General features: G+C 38.8%; 1 protein-coding gene and 1 non-coding gene across 2 annotated transcripts in view; both read right to left on the reverse strand.

The window, feature by feature from the left end:
* Nucleotides 1-12,309, reverse strand: part of IPP (intracisternal A particle-promoted polypeptide) — a 39,986-nt gene extending 27,677 nt beyond the window's left edge. Inside the window, exons 1-4 of the mRNA XM_065890382.1 lie at nt 12,290-12,309; nt 11,594-11,597; nt 9,303-9,640; nt 1,444-1,875 (exon numbers count right to left, since the gene is read on the reverse strand). Of these exons, the coding sequence (XP_065746454.1) occupies nt 1,444-1,875; nt 9,303-9,594 (724 nt within the window). The 5' untranslated portion in view covers nt 9,595-9,640; nt 11,594-11,597; nt 12,290-12,309. The remainder of the gene's footprint in view (nt 1-1,443; nt 1,876-9,302; nt 9,641-11,593; nt 11,598-12,289) is intronic.
* A 3,718-nt stretch (nt 12,310-16,027) lies between these two features.
* Nucleotides 16,028-16,100, reverse strand: TRNAG-UCC (transfer RNA glycine (anticodon UCC)). The gene has a single exon. It is a non-coding gene; the product is annotated as a tRNA-Gly (tRNA).
* Between the last annotated feature and the right edge of the window lie 8,476 nt (nt 16,101-24,576).

The raw sequence follows: 24,576 nt of genomic DNA on the forward strand, positions 1-24,576 counted from the left end.
TCACAGACATGCCACAGAGTGGCAAAAAATTTGAATCACCTAACATGCATGTTCCCAGGTGAGACTGAAAGAGGTGACATTCTGCCTTCTTGCTTCAGCTCTCACTATAAACAAGTGCCCTCTTCACACTCTATTTAGTGTCATGGTTTTCACATTTGTGTGTTTTTTGCTGGTTTTTTCACTGTTTAAAATAGCCCCCAAGCATACTGCTAAAGTGCTGTCTAGTGTTTGTAAGTGCAAGAAGGCTGTGATGTGCCTTATAGAGATAATGGATCAACAACATATAATATTAAATGATGTAGTTCTGACAGACACACACATAAAACAAAGTTATGTATTGATCAGCTGACAAAAATGTTGTAACCAGAGGCTTGTAAGAACTTACCCTGTATTTCCCTAGGAACAATGGCTCAATATTTGCCAATTCAGTGTTCTTGGCAAATTTATAGAGGATAACTACCGTGAATAATGAGAACTGAATATATATGAATAATGAGAATTAACTGCATATACATTAATACAAGATATCACTCAGAAAAACCTACAAAATTCTGTTAACACTGTTAAGAATGGGAAAAAACTAAAAATCCACATTAAATATAATTCCTTCACAGAATTACAACTTTAATGCTAATATTGTATTTAATTCATAATAAAATATTTGTAATTCAGTCACATCCTAAATCTTCAGTGCATGACAAGAGTAAAACCTTCAAATCTTGAAACCAGGTCCAAAGTAGTTTTTATAAGTAAATTTAGTTATAATTTTTCCAATATAAAGATAAAATTTATTTTATACTATGGTGAAAAGTATTTTCAAAGTTTAGAACCTAAATATATTCAAAGGCTACACAGAAGCTATATTATATCAATATACAATTCATTTTATAATGAGAGGAGTTACAATATTTATTGAGTTTTGTTTTTGTGTTTAGCATATATGTTTTCCTCAAATGCTGGGTTTTGGTGAATTTTTCAGTGGCAAGAAGAAATCTTACACTAAAATAATTAGTACTGCCAAAACTAGCACTAGTATTTTAACTCTGTCAGTAATTTTATCTCCCTTGGTACTTAATCTCAAGAAAGTATTTAAAGATTTGATTAAAATAATGGGTAGAAATACTGAAGTACTGGGACTTCCCTGAAGGTGCAGTGGTTAAGAGTCCACGCTCAATGCAGGGAGCGCAGGTTCGATCCCTGGTTGGGGAACTAAGATCCCACATGATGCGTGGCGTGGCCAAAAACTTTAAAAAAAAAAGAAAAAAAGAAATACCGAAATACTACTATCTACCCACAAAACACAGAAGTTGTATCTTGCATATAATAATCATTCAATAAATGTCTGCTTATTGAACTGAAAAATTAAAACACTATCACGTTTCAAACAGAGGAAAGGTCACTGGATAATTAGCTGACTAACTTAACATGAAACAAAAAAATTACCTTCTATATACTTTAAAAGCCTCTGAGGAGGTAATAAAGGGAATCGAATTGGGTCTAGCACTTCCACCACATGTTTTCTTCTCTTTCCGAGATCTTTCAGAATCCACTGCATTGCAGCTAAGAAGACCTGGTATTCATCCTCGATGCTAAGCTCTTCACTTCGCAAAATTTTGATCAACTGATCTTTTGTAAGTGCCAGGAACTCTTCCCCACTATGAACCTCCAAGAAATGGACATGAATGTAGTTTTCTGTAAATTCCAAAAGATCATGGCAGGCAATCTGCTCAGAGAACTGAAAGATCCCAATGCAGTTCAGTGGATCAATTTGTCCTTTCAGAAATTCACAGCAAAGATTAACAACTTCAGTCAACTGTAGCATGTCTGCTGCAACAATCAGCTCTTGGACATTATTCACTCCTATGTTCACTATACCTAGGGAAGTAAGGAGACAAAATAACCAATAAAATAAAATAAACATTTGACTTATATTCAAAGACCATTATATTCAATACTTGATTCCACTGATAGCTTAGGCTTTGCCGGGTAGATACTAAGTATAAAGGCAACAAAGAACTTGTAGAAAGGTGCAGAACTTAAATGATAATGGTACCCCACATTCATGTAACACTTAACAATGAACCAGGCACAGCATTAATTGCTTTATACATTCACTTAACCCTCACTACAACCCCATATAATAGGGTTTTTTCCCCTTATTATTATTTTTTTAAATTAATTATTTATTTTTGGCTGCACTGGGTCTTCGATGCTGTGTGCGGGGTTTCTAGTTGTACTGAGCAGGGGCTACTCTCTGTTGCAGTGCGCAGGCTTCTCATTGTGGTGGCTTCTCTTGCTGTGGAGCATGGGATCTAGGCGCGCAAGCTTTAGTAGTTGCAGCACGCGGGCTCAGTAGTTGTGGCTCGCCGGCTCTAGAGCACAGGCTCAGTAGTTGTGGTGCACTGGCTTAGTTGCTCTGCGGCATGTGGAATCTTCCCGGACCAGGGCTCGAACCTGTGTCCCCTGCATTGGCAGGTGGATTCTTAACCACTATGCCACCAGGGAAGTCCCCACTTCCATATATGTTTATAATGACTTTGGGAAGACATCAAATACTCAATTATATTTAGAAGGGAAAAAAACCACTGTAATTCTACCTAATAAGGATAAACTCTCCATTCAATCTTAAACTTTCCCTTTATCCCTTTAAAACATTCAACTAAACTATGTGTCTAAAGTTTGTATTCCCAAATAGATTTATAAACTCTGTTGGGGCAAGGCTTGTTCTTTCTGTATTCCCAATGCCTAGCACACACTAGGTGCTCAAAAAAATTATTATATATGAATGAATGGCCAAAGACATTATGGTGAGAGGAAGACTATGGCTTGATGAATGCAAACAGGGGTTTTTTGAAAAGTATAGGAAATGGAATCTACCATGGGAATAAATGGTAGTGGCTGCAGAGAAAACTGCGATAAGACTTAATTGAATGAAATGAGAATTCATTACAAATTTGGAGAAGATAAGATCATGGGTTGTGATGGAAGGTAACTGAATGACTGCTACTGGATGAAACCAAGAGTTACTTGAAAGTACTAAAAAGAATGCCCTACAGCTTAATAAGGCTTTACAGATTATTAAAAGCACTTTTACAGCAACAAAAAAACTAACAACCCAATTGAAAAATTGGCAGAAGACCTAAATAGACATTTCTCCAAAGAAGACATACAGATAGCCATCAGGCACATGAAAAGATGCTCAACATTGCTAATTATTAGAGAAATGCAAATCAAAACTACAATGAGGTACCACCTCATACCAGTCTGAATGGCCATCATAAACAATTCTACAAATAACAAAGGTTGGAGAGAGTGTGGAGGAAAAGGAACCTTCCTACGCTGTTGATGGGAATATAAGTTGGTGCAGCCACTATGGAAAACAGTATGCAGGTTCCTCAAAAAACTAAAAATAGAGTTGCCATATGATCCAGCAATTCCACTCCTGGGCATATATTGGGACAAACCTATAATTCAAAAAGATACAAGTACCCCTTTGTTCATGGCAGCACTATTCACAATAGCCAAGACCTGAAAACAACCTAAATGTCCACTGACAGATGAATGGATATATATACAATGGAATACTACTCATCATAAAAAAAAAAAAAAGAAACAGGGACTTCCCTGGCAGTCCAGTGGTTAAGACTCTGTGCTTCCACTGCAAGGAGCACGGGTTCGATCCCTGGTCGTGGAACTAATATCCCTCATGCCTCGAGGCCAAAAATAAATAGATAAATAAATAAAAATAAAAAAGAATTTAAAAATTTCATTTGCAGCAACATGGATGGACCTATAGATTATCATACTCAGTCAGAAAGAGAAAGACATACCATATGATATCACTTATGTGTGAAATCTAAAATATGACACAAATGAACTTACCTACAAAACAGAAACAGACTCACAGACATAGAGAACAGATTTGTGGTTGCCAAGGGGGTGGGGGGTGGGGGAGGGATGGGTTGGGAGTTCGGGATTAGCAGATGCAAACTATTATATACAGAATGGAAAAACAAGGTCCTACTGTATAGCACAGGGAACTATCAATATCTGCTGTATGGCAGAAATTAATACAACATTGTAAATCAACTATACTTCAATAAAATTAAAAAATAAAAATAAAACAGTAAGCTACATGTAAAAGAATGAAATTAGAACATTTCCTAACACCATACACAAAAATAAACTCAAAATGGATTAAAGACTTAAATATAAGGCCAGACACTATATAACTCTTAGAGGAAAACATAGGCAGAACACTCTATGACATAAATCACAGCAAGATCCTTTTTGATCCACCTTCTAGAGAAATGGAAATAAAAACAAAAATAAACAAATGGGACCTAATGAATCTTAAAAGCTTTCGCACAGCAAAGGAAACCTGACAAGACAAAAAGGCAACCCTCAGAATGGGAGAAAATATTTGCAAGCGAAGCAATTGACAAAGGATTAATCTCCAAAATATACAAGCAGCTCATGGAGCTCAATATCAAAAAAAAAACAACCCAATCCAAAAATGGGCGGAAGACCTAAACAGACATTTCTCCAGAGAAGTTATACAGATTGCCAACAAACACATGAAAGGATGCTCAACATCACTAATCATTAGAGAAATGCAAATCAAAACCACAGTGAGGTATCACCTCACACTGGTCAGAATGGCCATCATCAAAAATCTACAAACAATAAATGCTGGAGAGGGTGTGGAGAAAAGGGGACCCTCTTGCACTGTTGGTGGGAATATAAATTGATACAGCCACTAAGGAGAACAGTATGGAGGTTCCTTATAAAACTAAAAACAGAACTACCATATGACCCAGCAATCCCACTACTGGGCATATACCCTGAGAAAACCATAATTCAAAAAGAGATATGTATCACAATGTTCATTGCAGCACTAGTTACAATAGCCAGGACATGGAAGCAACCTAAGTGTCCATTGACAGATGAATGGATAAAGAAGATGTGGCACATACATACAATTGAATATTACTCAGCCATAAAAAGAAACGAAATTGAGTTATTTGTAGTGAGGTGGATGGACCTAGAGTCTGTCATACAGAGTGAAGTAAGTCAGAAAGAGAAAAACAAATACCATATGCTAATACATATATATGGAATCTAAAAAAAAGGTTCTGATGAACCTAGGGGCAGGACAGGAATAAAGATGCAGATGTAGAGAATGGACTCTTGAGGACACGGGGAGGGGGAAGGGTAAACTGGGACAAAGTGAGAGAGTAGCATTGACATATATACACTACCAAATGTAAAATAGATAGCTGGTGGGAAGCAACTGCATCTCACGGGGAGATAAGCTCAGGGCTTTGTGACCACCTAGAGGGGTGGGATAGGGAGGGTGGGAGGGAGACGCAAGACGGAGGGGATATGGGGATATATGTATACATATAGCTGATTCACTTGTTATACAGCAGAAACTAACACAACACTGTAAAGCAATTATACTCCAAAAAAGATGTTAAAAATAAATAAATAAAATAAAATTCTAGTTCTACCCCAGCAGTATGACCTTCACCTTATGAAATCTAAATATACTTTCTGAGGGTTTAAAAACAAAAGTATTTTTACATTTATTAAAATTTATCTCATCCAACCTTCACATGAATTAAAAAGTGCTACTATCCCCAGTTTGTGAATAAGGAGAATGAGGCTCTCACAAGCTCATTTCTATTTTTTAAGTACCTACTTTACATTACTTATAAAACTCTGTAAAGGCACAGGCCACACCTGTCTTGTTTACTATCATATCCCCAGTGCCTAGCTTAAAAAATATATTCACATATATATTGAAAGAATGAATGAATAATTGACTAAAGTTAAATGAAATGCTTTGTATCACACAGCTAGTTAGTGGCAGAGCTAGATCACAAACCCAGGTCATTTGATTTTAAGTGAAGTGCGTAAAAATCTATGGTGAGAAGAATCTGTTAAGACCTATTAGAATTGTGATCGGTTAGTAATGTCCAGAGGAGGACTTCCCTGGTGGCGCAGTGGTTGGGAATCTGCTGCCAATGCAGGGGACACAGGCTCGAGCCCTGGTCCGGGAAGATCCCACATGCCACGGAGCAACTAAACCCATGCGCCACAACTACTGAGCCTGTGCTCTAGAGCCCACAAGCCACAACTACTGAGCCCACGTGCCACAGCTACTGAAGCCCGCACGCCTAGAGCCCGTGCTCCACAACAAGAGAAGCCACCGCAGTGAGACGCCTGTGTACCGTGGTGAAGAGTGGCCCCCGCTCACCGCAACTAGAGAACAGCCTGTGCCAGCAAAGAAGACCCAACATAGCCATAATTAATTAATTAATTTAAAAAAAATGTCCAGAGGAGAGATTAATAGAATAACAGGTTTTGCTGCCCCATCCCAAAAAAGGAAATGCTATTACAATGAAAATCAAAGATCATATTTTTAAAGAACTAATTGTATCAAAGATTACAAAGTTCCCTGTCCAATAAATACCCAATATTCATTTTCATTTAATCCGTACTAACAGAACCCTTGATTTTGTTGTGAGTGGCAACTGTGTCCTGCTGAAAATTAAATTTCTCATCCTCCCTTGCAGATGGGGTTGAATTTTTTTTTTTTTGCGGTATGCGGGCCTCTCGCTGTTGTGGCCTCTCCCAATAGGCTCCGGACGCGCAGGCTCAGCGGCCATGGCTCACGGGCCCAGCCGCTCTGCGGCATGTGGGATCTTCCCGGACCGGGGCACGAACCTGTGTCCCCTGCATCAGCAGGCAGACTCTCAACCACTGCGCCACCAGGGAAGCCCTGGGGGTGAAGTTTTGACTGAGTTTGGCCAACTTGATACAGGTAGCAGTTATTGGGGAGGGCTACCAGAAAAGCTTAAAAAGGGTTAGACTCAGCCGGCAGGTCCTTTTACCTTTTCCTCTTCTGCCTTCCACTGGCTAAAGTTCACGGATCATGAGATTAGAAGCTACAAGCTATAGATGGTGGAGCAAAATGTTGGAAGAATAACGGGCTAGTAATGACATCAAGAAGCCACCATACCAGCCTTGGGATGGCTTCTATGGATTCATTTTTGTTGGAAAAATTAACTCCTGTCTTGTTATTTTATATCTTTTACTAGCAGCCAAATGCTGTTCTTTACTGTTAACCAATTTTACCTTAAATGTCAATATTCTACAACATTATTACCCCCCAGATATGCTCAGTAGCTTTTATTTCTCTAGGTTTTACTACTTTTTATTCCTTTGATGGAAGTGCTAATCATCAGCAATATGGAGATGATGCCATGAACATTCTCTTTCACTAGATATCTCTTGTTGCTACCATCAGACAGCAGAGGCAGAATAAGCAACTTGTGGAACTTCTTCTGTTTTTATGTTGTTTGACACTAATTGCATTGGATTAATCTGTATTAATTTATACTTTGCAAATAAGAGAAGCAGGGGCATTTATGAAATAGTTTAATCAGCTCACATAAGTCACTTAGAAAAATGAGGTCAAGAACCCCTCAATGTTAATCTGTACACTAGTCAATAGGCAGAGCTGCACTGCTTTCAGCAGATAAAAGATAATCATTTTTATTTTTTTAATTTATTTTTTTAACATGATAATAATTTTTACAATCGCAAATTAAAAGCTGTTTTCTGAAAATTTCCAAAAAGGAATATGAAACTACACAAAGAAAAGAAATCACCTTGGGACTTCAGTGGTGGTGCAGTGGTTGAGAATCCACTTGCCAATACAGGGGACACGGGTTAGAGCCCTGGTTTCTCATTTTCCAGGTTTAAATAACGTGCTTTAAGTAAACAATACTTTATCAGGCCATATCCCACCAAGTAGTCCTTTAAGGAGAGCAAGGTATATTCTCAAAACTAGAGTGTAAACAAACACAGTCTTTGTTTTCAAACATTTTTTCCTGATTGTAAGAGTAATATATATTCACTACAGAAAAAAACTTTAGGAACTTCCCTGGTGGCGCAGTGATTAAGAATCCGCCTGTCAACAATGCAGGGGACATGGGTTCGATCCCTGGTCCGGGAAGATCCCACATGACGCGGAGCAACTAAGCCTGTGTGCCACAGCTACTGAGCCTGCTCTCTAGAGCCCGTGAGCCACGACTACTGAAGCCCACGTGCCTAGAGCCCGTGCTCCGCAACAAGAGAAGCCACCACAATGAGAAGCCCGCGCACCACAACGAAGAGTAGCTCCTGCTCCCCACAACTAGAGAAAGCCCGTGCACAGCAACGAAGACCGAATGCAGCTAAAAATAAAAAATTAAATCTTTAAAAAAAACTAAAACAAAATAACTTTAAGGCAGAAAAGCACAAAAATGAAAATCACATTTTCCCATACACATACACTTTTTTTTTTTGGCCGCACTGCACGACTTGCAGGAAGTGTGGAGTCCTAAAGACAGGACCACCAGGAAATCCCTATATTAACATTAATACTTTAGTGTATCTCTTTCAAATCTTTTTTCCATGTATATTTATATTACATATAAGACATATTTTACACTATGGTTTTTGTGTACATTTTATAATGTCATTAAAACTCTTCAAAAACATTTAAAAAATAAAAGTTTGTTTAAATTAATACATGCTGATTATAGACATATTGAGGAAAAAACAAAAAATGGAAAAATAAGAATCTTCCATATTCCATCATTTAGAGATAAACACTTATAAATATTCTAGTCTCTTCCTGTGCACAAATACACAAATGAATTTTTCTTTTTACAAAATTGTGGTGAATCTTATATCCAGATTTTTTTTCACTTAATATATTGCAAACATTCTTCCATGAGAATGTATATGTGTGTGTGTACATATATACAAATATAATTTGTAAGAACTAAAAATTATTCCATTATATATACATGTACCATAATTTATTTAACCATATAACCTACTGAGGGACAATCAAACTGTATTCCATTATATACTATTATAAATAATGTTACAATAAATGTAAATATTTGCCTGTATCACTAATTAATTCCTTAGGATTCCCAGAAAAGGAATACTGGGTCAAAAGATATGAACTTTTCGTTTTGTTTTGATTTTTTTGGCCATGCCATGCAGCATTCAGGGATCTTAGTTCCCCGACCAGGGACTGAACCCGAGCCCCCTGCAGTGGAAGGTGAAGTCTTAACAACAACTGGACCACCAGGCAAGTCCCGATATGAACTTTTTGAAGGCTCATAATAACATATTGTTAAATCACTTTCTATATGTTAGATCAAGTTATATTCCCATAGCAGAACGTGAGTGATTGCATCATTCTTCACTCAAAGCTACAAGTTCACTTAACATACCTGTGTAAATGAAATCTAGAAGTATTTGAAAGATTCCAGCTTCAATTCCTAGAATCTGTACAACATCTTTTGAGGACTCTTTCATTCCTCCAGCGAACAAAGCTGCAAAGTAAGGACTACTGGCAGCCAAAACCAGCCGATGAACTTTGAAAGTTTCCTTTCCAACTTGCAGCTGCACATCACAGAAATGCTGTCCATTTCTCATTTTATTGATCTGGGCCAAGATGAGTTGAGCATGTTTATCTGATGAAAAAGGACTATCACCAGCCTTGGCACAGCCCTCATTAGCCATGATGATGACACATTAATTAAAAGGACTGTTGCCCATAATCTGGTCCCTGAAAAAAAAAAAACCAAAGAGACCAAACAATTTATTTTTGTGTTTAACATGTCTTCTATTCATACATGTATGAAACATTCCCTATCCTCAAGGAGCTTACAATCTATTTAGGGACATAAAAACACATATGAAACAAATAAGGGCTAAATTGTGTGGTACTATTTCTAACAGGGTTTCAAAGAAGGGAATAAATAATGGGGCCTAAAATAATTAGATGGCGCTTCACAGCAGAAATGGAACCTGAACTGGACACTGAGTGACAGTGTATTAAGATATGAGGAGAGGGCATAAACCCTTTTGGGTGGAGTAAAGAAAATGAGGAAAGGCACAAAGATATAAAGATATTTTTGTACACTGCCGTAAGGAAGCATACACGGCAGCCAAAATGAACTTTCAAAAAACAATTGTGATCAGGCCAACTGTCTGCTTAAGATCCTTCAATTTGTACACTTCCCTTAGCACACAAAGCCCTTCAAATTTCACCTCTACCTATCCAGTCCTACCTCCTATAATCCTTTGAACTTAATACTCCAACAAAACCTAACAATTTGCAGTTCTCTAAACACATCTCTTTCATGGCACCCTTCCCCCTCCTTTTCTTTCTGGATCTTTGTTATAAATCAAGACTATTCAAACTTACTTTCCTCCAGGAAATCTTCCCTGTTCCTCTTTCCTCTGGGTTTGGTGCTCACCCTAACCTTACCTATTTTACAGTATATTATCACATTCTACCTTGTTAGACATTTTACCACCCTACTCCCTACACAGACACACAGACACAACAAACACACACACACACTCTGAAAGTTATCTGAAAGACAACTCCTTAGGGACTATCTTTCATAGCTGTAGCACCAGTATCTAACATATCTTGTTTTCAAATGTCTGTAAAATAAATGAGCACAAAGAAATAACAATAATAGCTTAGGTTGTTTTTGTTTAATTCTGATAACTTTTCCACACATTATGCCAATTGTAATTCTCACAATAATTAAGAGGCTGGAAGAAAAAGATATTGTTATTTGAAATAAGAGAAGGAAACTGAAGCTCAGTTTCCCAAGGTCACAGAGTTAGTATAATGACAGTCCTGGTATTTAAACCCAGGTCTTCTTACCCTAAATCCTGGGTTTTTCCCATCATATCATGTGCATATAGAGAAGGAGCTTTGAAACCCAAGCATAGCAACTTAACATGAACCTTTACAGGTTTATGGAGAATAAACATGACAATAGTCATGTTTCAGAACTGTTATTTGAGCTTTCAGGGGATGAGCTAAGAGGTAGCAAAGTCTTAGAAAACAGCCTTCCAGCTTTAACAATGAGAATCAAAGGGATAAATCCAAGTTACTTTTTGAATAAAGAAACCATGAGATCCAGTAATATAAGAGATATGGAGATGAAGCACAGGGGAAATCTAAGATGACTAAGGTATTTAGGCATCAAGGAAAATTAGTAATAAGACTGACAGAAATGGTGTGACCTGATGTTAAAGAAAAGGGGGGGCTAAATTTATAGCATTCAGTCAAACTTATTAAAGTAAAAATAACTAAGCTGATTATCACGATTATCTAGGAATTAACTTATTGAGAAATTTTATTGAAAAGTTCCGAGGTAGCTGCTAAAACTTCACATCAGCATCAACATAAATGTCAACATATTACACTTAACTGGCATATAAAAGCAAACAGTGTATTTGTCTCTACATAGAAATTTGACCTGCAGATATTATTAAACATGGCATGGCTGTCAGGCTTTCTTCTGTTTTAGATTTCTTCCTATCAGCAGATTTTGGACCCAACTGGTTTGTTTAATTACAAGGTACCTCCTCTGCCCCCAACTTCAGGGCATCAAGCACAGCTACTGAACTAAAATGCTGCCTCCTGCTACAAAAAAGTTACTGAATTATCCATCCACTCTGGCAGCCGACAGCAGAAATCCTACTCTATTACTACTACGCTTCTTAGTAACTGCTGATACTATCCCACTGCCACTGGAGTACTTCATTCCAAAAGGCGGTACGTGGTATGACCCTACTTCCAAAAGGAAAGAGCATAATTCAGGGACATCGCATACGGATGTAAGGGACGTGCCCCAAGAGACACAAACTTGAAAGGCAGATTATTTAGGAAACGGTGGAGACGCCCAGAGGAAGTAAAGAGGACCTATGTTTAGTGGCCTCGAAGTCACTGCTGCGAGGATCTGGAAGCTGCTTCATTCAGCAAAGCGTGTCAGAAAGAATCCCAGGACTAGCAAGCGTCAAAAAAAATGAGGCTCTTTGTGCTTGACTTGGGGGCTGGACCTGGAGAGCTACCCCCAAGCTGCTGCGACACTAATGGCAGATAAACATTCCGGTGCTACCTAAACGGCGGGGAAGACACCTCAAATACTTCTGGTGACAACAGACGGGCCGGAACTCGGCCTCGGATTCCCCAGTGGGGGCGGGGAGAAGAGCGGCAGGAAGGGACCGGACTAGACGACGTTCCGGGCGAAAACACTTCGATTATTAGAGGCACGCCTGAACGGCAGGAGGAAGCCGGTTCCTGAGGCTCCTCGCACTCTCCTCCTCAAGGATCCCGAGAGCCGGAGACAGCCGAGGAGAAAATTCCCAATCCCGTCAAAGGCGCCCCCGGGACACAGGCCCTTCTTACCCGCCGCTTCCCCTTCCCGCTGGCGCCCGCTCAGGCTCTGCGTGCGCAGCCGCGATAAGCTAGCGCACAGACGGGGCGGGGAAAGCCCGGCGGGGTGACAAGGCGCGGGTGAATGGGCAGTGCAAATCGTTGAGGGCTTGAGGCGAGGTCCGGCCGGCTGAGGGGGGCCTCTCCGCTCCGATGGCAGGGCGGGTTTGCGCGTGCGCTCTGCTCTTTCGTTCACGTAGAGCGGCGGCTCTCGGTGCCGGCTGCTGCGCCGCTGGGCTCGTGCTTGATTCCCGGAGGGCAATGGCCTTTGGCCAGCTTAAGCTCCCGCCTTCTGGGGCTGGCCGGCTTGCCGTTTCCACGCCGCCTACCCTCTCTCGATTCTTGTGGCGTCTCAGGCAACCAGCGAGCCTCAGTGCTAATGAAAGAGTCGGGATCTCCTCTCCTCACGCAGCCTATGACGCTGCTCCCCAGGAAGTCAACAACTGGCTGGCTAAACGGCTTGCAGTTTGCACCTCCAGGCCCATCCATCCTTCCAAAGCTCCTGACTGCCCCACGGAGGGAACACACAGTAGAATTCAATGTTACCCACACCCAAGATCTGGACAAAGTCATTTCTGCAGTGAAAGGAATTGCAGGTGTATATGTCACTTCTTTTTCTGCTAGGTACAATATATTTTCCTTTTTTGTGTGTATTAATTTGTAAGAATCTTTCTTACAAATTCTATAACACTGTTATTTAAGTTTACAACAAATCATTTTCCTAGGTCGGTTTACAAAGCAGCATACTTCTCATTTGCATGTGGGTCACTGAGGAGGAGAACTATGGGATTTTTTCAAAACAGTAAAGATGGTGAGTAGCGCACACACAGACACACACAAAAAAACACCCCCACATCACCGCACCCTTCACGCAGGGCTGGGCGCTTCTCTGTTCCTTACCATTCACTCAGATCACTTTGAGTCTCTGCCTGACTGAGCCCCGCGCTATGAGTGGATGTCTACTTTGAGTGAAGGGACAACTCAAAACGTCCAGTTATTTAAACTGTTGAACCTCATAATATGGCACATTTAAAAATGGCTTTCAAACTTTCGGACTCCAGCTCACAGTGAACAAAAACATTCTACATCAAACCGGATACCACATACCTACCACACAGATAGATATACATATCTGAAACAAAAATTTCACAAAACTCTTGTTGGGGAGGGGGAAATTTCCCCCTCTACTCATCTTGATTTCTTGTGTCTGGACTAATAATAAAATTGACACAAGACAGTTTAACAGGAAAAAAAAGAAATTTAGTTGTTCACAGGGAGGACTCATAGAAAGGGGCTTAAGAAGTGGCCAAAGCAGACAGCTTTTATATATTTAAACAGAGAAACAATCAATTTATGAAGAATTGACAGGACAAAGAAACTAGGTTTTGGGAGTTCAATTAGCGAAGAATCTAAACAGTTTGGGCTTGGGGTAGTAAATGGGAGGAAGTAACAAGGTTTGTTTATACAGGCTTGTTGACCTGAATTCCCTATCTCTGGAGATAAGAGTATCCTTCTACCTCCAAATGCAGGGAGTGCACCTTTCACCTGAGAGATTTATTTCCTGCTTTCAGGGAGATAGAAAGGAGGGTTAGAGTGTCTCTCTTGCGTTGGCCATCTCTTAAGTTACTTTAATTCAAAAAAATTGGGACTTCCCTGGTGGTGCAGTGGTTAAGAATCTGCCTGCCAATGCAGGGGACATGGGTTTGAGCCCTGGTCTGGGAAGATCCCACATGCCACAGAGCAACTAAGCCCATGCACCACAACTACTGAGCCTGCATGCCAAAACTACTGAAGCCTGTGCACCTAGAGCCGGTGCTCCACAGCAAGAGAAGCCACCACGATGAGAAGCCCACGCACTGCAGCAAAGAGTAGCCCCAGCTCACTTCAACTAGAGAAAGCCCACCTACAGCAACAAAGACCCAACGTGGCCAAAAATAAATAAATAAAATAAATTTAAAAAAAAGATCAATATGCCATTGAGGTACATTTTGGGGCAACCTACCCTGGGCCCCAACACTTATTTATATTTACTACCAGCAATGCACTAAATTTCTATTGCTTCTTTTTGATTTCATTACCCAAAAAATGCTGAAAGGGAACTGTTGTAAGGAAAAATTGTCAAAGACTTGGAAATGAGCAAAAGAAATTACTTTTCAGTGTAAGCCTGGGCATTGTCTAGCAGACACTGGAAGAATTTGAATGCATAGGGATGTCTTTCTGTTGACTAAGATCTTTTACAAGAAAACTGGTAATATTTAGAATAATTCTTGTCCACGTCGGAGAAAAGATACCTTCAAACATTACATTTTATTGACCTATAGGGTATTAAACCACTTTGCCTCTGTTAGTGAATTCATTTCAATATTCTTGTTTCTTAGCAAATTCGTACAACATTCCTGTAATATTTTACTGGCTCACTCATTAATTAACGAGATAAATAACATTTTGACGTGTTTATTTTATATTCCTATGAAAATCGTCGGTTTACCTTTCAGAAAATTATACCTCAGCACCACTAAAATTAATTTCACAATTTACTATTGTATTGCACCTAGCAATATGAAAACTGGTGCTTAGAGCATATACCTAGGAGCAGAATTGCTGGAACATTCGATATGTGCATCTTCAATTTCATTAGAAAATACTTCTTATCCAAACTCATTTTTCCAGTTTACATTTCCACCAGCAGCAAATGAGAGTTGCCTGGCTTCACATCCTTGCCAACACCTAGTATCATCAGATGTTTCGATATTGTATAATCTGATGAGTGTAAAATGGTATTTTATTTTTATTATAATTTACATTCCCTGATTATTAATGAAATCAGGCAGTAAAAAGATGTTTATAAGCTGCTATGGACTGAATTTTGTCCCCCCACAACTTGTATGTTGAAGCCCTAATTCCCAATGTGATGATATTTGGAGGTGGGGCTTGAGGGAGTTAATTAGGATTAGATGAGATCATGAGGATGGGGCCCTCATGATGGGATTAGTGCCCTTATAAGAAGAGACACCAGAGCATGCTTGCTCTCCCTCACTCCACCCACACATGCATGATAGAAGGCCATGTAAGTGTCTAGTGAAAAGGTGGCCAACTAGCCCCCATTTGCATAAAGAAGCAGTCATAAGAGCACATAGGGAGATGATGGCTGCCTATCACCAAGTCGAGAGAGAGAAGCCGCAGAATGAAACCTACCTGGCTGGCAACTTGATCTTGGATTTTCCAGTCTCCAGAACTGTGAGAAATAAATTTCTGTTGTTTAAGCTAGGGGTCTGCAACCCCTGGTCCGTGGAGTGGTACCGGTCCACAGCTTGTTAGGAACCCGGCTGCACAGCAGGAGGTGGGCACTGAGGAGCAAAGCTTCATCTGCCGCTCCCCATCGCTCCCATTACCACCTGAACCATCTCCCCTCCCACCCCCGTGGAAAAGTTGTCTTCCACAAAACCAGTCCCTGATGCCAAAAATGTTAGAGACCACTGATTTAAGTGACCTAGTCTGTGGAATTTTGTTATGGCAGTCAAAGCAAACTAATACATAGGCCAGTTAAGTTTCCTTTTGTGTAGAATGGCTATACATGTGTTTTGCCCAGTTTTCCATTGAATTTTTAGTTTCTTATTTAGGATGTTTTTTGATTATATGTGTTGTCAATTTTTTATTCATTATCTCTCTCTTTTTTTTTTTGGCCACACTGTGTGGCTTGTGGGATCTTAGTTCCCTGACCAGGGATCGAACCCGTGCCCCCTGCGATGGAAGCACAGAGTCCTAACCACTGGACCACCAGGGAATTTCCTTCGTTGTCTCTTTTAATGAACAGAAATTTATAATTTTACCAGTGTATTAGTCTATTTATTTATGTTTTGCACTTTTCGTATATTGCCTAAGAAATTCTTCTCCTCCCCAATGTTATAAAGATATTATATTATATTTTCTTCTAAAAGTGTTATAATGTCTCTTTTCACATTTACTTCTTTAAGTCACTAGGAGTTAATTTTTGAGTATGGATTGGGATAGGGATCCAATTTTTTTCCCCATATGAATAACTAATTGTCACAACATTATTTACTGAATATTTCATATTTCCTCACTAATCTTCAATGCTAGCTCTTTCCCATTTTATGTTTCCTTTTGGGCTGGAATCAGTTCTCTATTCAGTTACATTGGTCTATTCATACATGCCCTGCTGCTTTAATTACTATACTTTTGTAATGGGTCTTGATACCTGGTAGAATAAGTTTCCCTGTCTTGTTCTTCTTCAGTGGTGTCTTGGCTATTCTTGGAACACCTGGTTCTTCCACATAGATTTTAGAACCAACCTGTCAAGTTTCACACACAAATACATACAAGGGGGGAAGGAGAGGTTCTACTAATATTTCAATAAACCTATAGGACAATTTGGAGAGAATTAACACCTTCATAATATTGAATACTTTTATCCATTAATAAAATTAAATTTTAGAAAAGTTTAAAGTTTTATATTTTTATTCATAAGGGTCTTATATATCTTTTATTAACTTTATTCCTGAGTACTTTCTCTTTGTACTATTATAAATAATATCTTTTTAAGATTACATTTTGTTTGTTGGGGTACTTCTGTGTGTTGATTTTATGGACAACAACATTACTTAATTCACTTATTAATTAAAAAATTATCCATAGGGGCTTTGGGATTTTTCTGTGTAAATAATCATATCATCTGCACATATGACAGTTTTGCTTCTTTTTTTCCAAACCTTATACTTTATGTTTATTTTTCTTGTCTTACTCAGCTAGCTAAGATCTCCAGTGTGAGGTTGACTGCAGATGCAGAGTAGTGTAGGTATTAACGCATAGACTTTGGAGCCAAATGCCTAAGTACAAAATTTAGCCCTGCCACTGAGTCCTTAAGCAATCTATTTAACTTTTCTTGAAACTCAGATTTCTCAAGTTAAACAATGCCTAATTATTGTACTTCATATCATTGTTGTAAGGATTAATTTAACATATATAAAGCAGTTAGTATCTAGCAACTGTTAGCACTTTAAAATTATTAATAAAACAAAAATAGCAATAATAGGGACTTCCCTGGTGGTCCAGTGGTTAAAAGTGCACGCTTCCATTGCAGGGGACTCAGGTTCAGTCCCTGTTCAGGGAACTAAGATCCCTCATGCCATGCGGCGTGGCCAAAAAATTAAAAACATTCGTTTTAATTTTTTAAAAAAAGTAATAATAAATCAAGTATCCTTACACAGGTCCTGATTTTAAATAATAGTTTACTATTAAATATAATGTTTGCTGTAGGTTATTTTTTGGTAGGCTTATATTTATCAGGTAGTTCCCTTCAAATCCATCTACAACTACTACAATTAGTACTACTACAACTGATAGCGATGATAATACTGAACACATATGGTATTTGTTATGCTTTTAATCCCTAAATTTATTGCATCTCCTGAGTATTTCATGAATTGCCTTTTAGCAAACACCTTTTTTGTATCTTTTTTTAAAAACTGAAGTATAGTTGATTTACAATGTTGTTAGTTTCAGGTATACGGCAAAGTGATTCTTTCTATATATATTCTTTTTCAGATTCTTTTCCATTATCGGTTATTACGAGATATTGAATATAGTTCCCTGTGCTATACAGTAGGTCCTTGTTATTTATCTGTTTCATATATAATAGTGTGTATCTGTTAATTCCAAACTCCTAATTTATCCCTCCCCCTGCCTTTCCCTTTTGGTAACCACAAGTTTACTTTCTATGTCTATGAGTCTGTTTCTTTTTTGTAAATAAGTTCATTTGTATCACTTTTTTTTAGATTCCACATATAAGTAATATCATGTGATATTTGTCTTTCTCTGACTGACTTCACTTTAGTATGATAATTTCTAGGTCCATCCACACTGCTGCAAATGACATTATTTCATTCTTTTTTATGGCTGAGTAATATTTTATATACATATAATGGAATATATATATACTCCATTGAAATATATAGATATATATATTACATCTTCTTTATCCATTCATCTGTTGATGGACACTTAGGTTGCTCCCATGTCTTGGCTATTGTAAATAGTGGTGCTATGAATTCTGTATCTGTTTAGATGATCATATGATTTTTCTTCTTTAGCCTGTTAATGTGCTAAATTGCATTAATAGGTTTTTTAATGCTAAAATAATCTTCATTTCTGATACAAATTTCACTTGGTCCTCATGTGTTTATCATTAACTTAACATTGCTGGATTTACTTTGCTAACACTTTTTAAAAATATATTTATTTATTTATTTGGCTGCACCAGGTCTTAGTTGCAGCATCTGGGATCTTTGTTGTGGCATGTGGACTCTTAGTTGCGGCATGCATGTGAGATCTAGTTCCCTGACCAGGGATCAAACCCAGGCCCCCTGCATTGGGAGCACATAATCTTAACCATTGAACCAACAGGGAAATCCTGCTGAGATTTTGCTTAGAATATGTGCATCAATATTCATGAGTGAGCCTAACCTTTAATTTTCCTTTGTTATACTACTCTTTTATGATTTAAGTATCAGTATTATACTAACTAACCCCTGACATGGTTTTAGGAGTGTTTTTCCTTTTTCTTTTTTTTTTTTCTCTACATGAGTCTGAGTAAGATTGGAATTGAGTAAGATAGAAGCTGTTGAACTTGCCTGTAAAAATATATGGATCTGTTGTTTTCTTTGTGCAAAGATTTTTTTCAATCTCTATCGCATTTTCTCTTTATTCTTGAGCAATTTTGCTAATTTATATTTTTCTATAAATTTGTTCTATTTAATTAAAATTTCAAATTCATTCACAGACAATGAAACAACATTGTTAACAATATTCTCAAATTTTAATCTCTGCTATTATCTATAGTCATGGCTCCTTTTTCATATTTATTTACGAATCTTTTTTTCTTGATAAATCCTGCCACAGGTTTCTCAATCTCATTATTCTTTTCAAAGAACTGACTTTTGACTTTGTTGATCCTCTCCACTTTATCTTTGTTTCCTACCTCATTATTTTCTGTTTGTATGTTTATTATTTCCTTATTTTAGCTTTCATTGGATTTATTCTTTTCTTCTTTATCAGTTTAAGTTTTTCATTTGCTTAGTTCCTGACTTTTCAGTCTTTCTTATTTTAAAATATAGGTTTAAGGCTATAAATTTCTGTCTAAATATCGCTTATAATGTAGGCATGAATAGTACCCCTGGGAGTTAGGTAACAAAGTAGCCCTGTTGGTTATAGATAGAAAAGAGGTAGAACTGACTACTGAAACATTGTTAAATTTCCTGGCAGTAGTGCTTAAAAACTCAGGCTCTGAAATCAGAATGTCTGAGTTGAAAACTTAGACTCTGACTCTTACTAGCTGTGTGACTTTTGGCTAGTTACTTAACTTCTCTACGTTTCAGTTTCTTCATTAGTAAAATGGAATGAATATCTATCTACTTATGGTGGTGTTATAAGTATGAAATGAGTTAATGCATGTAAAGTATTTATGCCATTTTCAGGAATAAACATTAGCTCTTACTTTTCTTACATGTCTTTGTTTGTTGAAATGAGTGACCATGAATTTAGAGTGGCATCAGTCTACCCAGCTGAATGATTTTTCTTCAGCAGTGCTCCACAACCTGCCTAGATGCAGAAAATCAACCATTTGAATTGATCTAGGGTTAAGGTTTTGCTAGGTAGGTACTATGAAAAGAAAATCGGTCAAGGACCTTGAGAATGTTAATAAGATAGTGGTTGAATGGACTAGAAGAGTCCTTCTCAGAAGCCACAAGAAACTTGTTCAGTGTAGCATGACAACATACTCGAGGCCCCCAGATTAAGTCCTAAGTCTACCATTTGCGGAGATTCTCCTCTTGGTAATTTTCTATTTTTACTGAACTGAGGAAGGAAGAGAAAGGAGTCATGATAGTGAGCTTCACTTACTCATTTATTCAACCAGTGCTTAATGAGTGTCCACAATGTGCCTGGCACTTCAGGTCGTGGCGATATAGCAGTGAACAAAACAAAGTTCTTGCTTTTGTGGGATTACATGCTAGTTGGGGAGGCAGAAAATAAACAAAAAAATGAATAAATATGATATGTCAGGGGATGATAAGTGTTATGAAGAAGAATAAAGAAGGATAAGAGAATAGAGAGTGACATAGTGAGGAAGGGAGTGCTGTTCTAGACAATGTGATCAGGGACAGCCTTCTAAGAAGATAACATTTGATCAGAGGCCTTCTTGGAGAGAGAGACCATGTAGAGGAGAATTCTAGGCAGATAGAAAAGTAAACACAAAGGTCCTATGGTGAGAATATGCTTAGAATGTTTAAGGAACAAGGAAGCCATTGTTACTAGAGAAACATTAGCAAGGGGGAAGAGGCTCATAGGATATGAAGGCAGATGGGTAGCTAGGAGCAGTATCATGTAGTGCTCTGTATGCCAGTAGAAGACTTTTGGCTTTTCTTCTGAGTGAAATAATTATTCTATTTGTTTAGTTTTGTTGTTATTTGTTTTGTTTTGTATGACAAATGGCTCTCACACATTGCTGTACATAAAACCCCAGTCAAGTTGTTTGACATCAGTCTTTTGATTCCTTAAAGAACTAGGTGTGCCCAGAGATCTGATTGCTGGCAGTCAGTGGAGGGGACTATAAGGCCAGTTTCTCTGTCTAGCCTAGGTACTCTTCTCCCCTATGTCCAGATCTCTCACCTTTTCTGTTCTCATTGGTTGTAAACTTCAGTCATTATGTCACTTTTGTCTCCAACTAGCCCTGAGAGACCAGGACATACAGATTTGGGGAGTAACTGAGGAAGCAAATTGCAAGGCTAGGTGGATGCGGTCATTGTGAGATGTGGAATTTCAGCAGTTCTAGGTGGCGACCTGAGCCAGGATGAGATCTTGGAAACAGGCGGTTGAAGTGGAGTGGAGAAGAAACAGGCATAACTCACCTACTCTTGATAAATGTTTAAAACTAACAAACTCTTTTATTTTTATTTATTTATTTATTTATTTATGTGGTACGCGGGCCCCTCTCACTGTTGTGGCCTCTCCCGTTGCGGAGCACACGCTCCATTCGCGCAGGCTCAGCGGCCATGGCTCACAGCCCAGCCGCTCCGTGGCATGTGGGATCCTCCTGGACCGGGACACGACCCCGTGTCCCCTGCATCGGAAGGCGGACTCTCAACTACTGCGCCACCAGGGAAGCCCAACGATTTTTTAAAAAGTCAAGTTTATTGAGGTATAATTTATATACAATAAAATTCACTCCTTTTGACTGCACAGTTCTAAGTTTTCACAAGTGTATTGTACTAGTCCAGGTTATCCTTAAAGCCGATGCCAATGTGAGATTAAACATACAAAGTTTTTTGTTTTTCTTTCTGCAGTGCGCAGCATGTGGAATTTCCCCAGTCAGGGATCAAACCCATGCCCCCTGTGTTGGAAGTGCAGAATCTTAACCACTGGACCACCAGGGAAGTCCAAGGAGTTTTTTTTCTTTTAGGACAACGCTTGTGATAGTAATGAGAAGGGAGCCAGGCAAGGGTGGGAGAGTTCTCTGATAACAATGCAAGCCTGATCCTGAGTGAAAAGAGAAGGAAAAGAGGTTGGGAGTGTCCTTGAATGCTAGGAAATCTAAGGAAAGATCAGTAAGCAAGGCCTTTGGGAATCTTTGAGCTAAAGTTGACCTTCTAAGGACCTTTCCCCAATAGACCTGCCTTAGTACCCTTGCTGTGCCCAGTTGTTATCTGAGAATAACCCATTGAAATGTAGCATTGGTTCAAATATGGTGATGGATTTCTGGGCCCAGTAGCTAGGGCTTTGGTCAATTATGTTCCCTGTTGTTGGAAGTGTGCAAGGCACACTCAAGTGTCCATCACAAGTATAAAGTCATGTACCTGCCACAATCAAAATATAAACTATTTCCAACACCTCATAAACTGACATAACTTTTGAAGTCCTGTTTTCCTTTATTTTCTAACCACAAGTATTTTCATTATCTCCAAAGTCCTTCAGCAAATTGCTTGGTAAATTTCTGGGACCAGTTATCATAGTGGATCTCAACAGCTTAATATATGGTTTCCATTAATAACTGAATTCATCATGTCAAAGCGGCAGCTTTTCACTTCCACTGGGCAGTTCAAGGATCAGAATCTTAGTAATATATAATTATAATATAATATATAATAATATATATAATAATATATAATATATAATCCCTTTCGGTATGGTGAACTCTCACACCAGTTAGTCATTGGCTTCCACAGGGATGAAAGTCATTTAACCTTCCAGACATCTCTGGATGAGGCAGCTAATGTCAATTGTCAAGAGAAGTGCAGATATGGACTTCCCTGGTGGTACAGTGGTTAAGAATCCGCCTGCCAATGCAGGGGACATGGGTTTGAGCCCTGGTCCGGGAAGATCCCACATGCCACAGAGCAATTAAGCCCATGCACCACAACTACTGAGCCTGCACTCTAGAGCCCACCTGACACAACTACTGAGCCTGTGTGCTGCAACTATTGAAGACCGTGCACCCTAGAGCCTGTGCTGTGCAACAAGAGAAGCCACCAAAATGAGAAGCTAGCGCACCACATGGAAGAGTAGCTCCCGCTTGCCGCAACTAGAGAAAGCCCGCACGCAGCAACGAAGACCCAATGTAGCCAAAAATAAATTAAAAAAAAAAAAAGAGAAGCGCAAATGTGAGCCATTATCAGCCAACAGCCACAGCAGTTGGGGGATGGTTGTACCAGCCTAGTAAAGAAGATCTGCAACATTATCTGCTGTGCCTAGTATCACATTCAATTGTCACAAGGTTCTATCAATCCTATTCTCTCAATATCTCTTGTTATATTCTGATTACCATTGGGTTATCCCACCCTCTTTCATCATTTCTTGCCTGGAAAACTGCAAGCCATCATCATCTCTCACCTGGATTATCACAATAGCATCCTAACCAGTCTCCCTCTTTTAGATCTTGTTCAATTCCAATCCATTCTCTACAGAGCAAGTAAAATGATCCATTTAAAACATAGGTACCTTTTCATGATAAAAACACACAATAAACTAGGAATAGAAGGGAACTCCACCTATCTGATAAAGGGCATGTATAAAAACCCCCACAGCTTACAGCATTGATAGTGAAAGACTAAATACTTTCCTCTTAAGATCAGGAATAGGACAAGGATGACTGCTCTCATCATTTCTATTCGACATTGTGTGGGAGATTTAACCAGGGAAGTTAAGAAAGAAAAAGAAACAAAAGGCATCCAAGTTGGAAAGGAAGAAGTAAACAGTTTCTATTTGCAGATGACATGATCTTGTATAGAAAATCCTACAGAATCCACACACATACACAAAAACTATTAGAACTAATAATTGAATTTGGTAAGGTTGCTGAATACAAGATCAATGTACAAAAATCAGTTGTATTTCCATGCACTAGAAATGAACAAAATTAAAAAAACAATTTCATTTATAATAGCATCAAGAATGATAAAATACTTAGGAGTAAATTTAACAAAAGAAATGAGTGTAACTGAAACTACAAACCATGGTTGAAAGAAATTGAAGGAGAACCAAATAAATGGAAAGACATCATGTGTTCATGGATCATAAAACAATCTGTTAAGATAGCAATGCTCCCCAAATTGATCTCAGATTAAATGAAATCTCTATTAAAAAGAACCCAGCTGGTTTCTTTGTAGAAACTGACAAGTTGATCCTAAAATTCATATGGAATTCAGGGGACTCAGAATAGCCAAACCAATTTTAAAAAAGAAAACAATGTTGGAGGACTTACATTTACCAATTTCGAAACCTGCTACTAAGCTACAGTAACTAAGACAGTGTGGAGCTGGCATAAGGATAGACATATAGATAAATGAATAGAATTGAGAGTTCAGCAATAAACCCTCACGTCTATGGTCAATTGATTTTCTTTCTTTTTCTTTTTTTTTTTTTTGCACGGTATACGGGCCTCTCACTGTTGTGGCCTCTCCCGTTGCGGAGCACAGGCTCCGGGCGCTCAGGCTCAGCGGCCACGGCTCACGGGCCCAGCCGCTCCGCGTCATGTGGGATCTTCCCGGACTGGGGCACGAACCTGTGTCCCGTGCATCAGCAGGTGGAGTCTCAACCACTGCGCCACCAGAGAAGCCCTTTTTTTTCATTTTTTAATGACAATTCTTTTTTTTTTGGCTGCGTTGGGTCTTCATTGACGTGAGCAGGCTTTCTCTAGTTGCGGCGAGCAGGGGCTACTCTTCGTTGTGGTGCGTGGGCTTCTCATTGCA

The sequence above is a fragment of the Phocoena phocoena genome, chromosome 1, assembly GCF_963924675.1.
Source record: "Phocoena phocoena chromosome 1, mPhoPho1.1, whole genome shotgun sequence".
Classification (NCBI taxonomy): domain Eukaryota; kingdom Metazoa; phylum Chordata; class Mammalia; order Artiodactyla; family Phocoenidae; genus Phocoena; species Phocoena phocoena.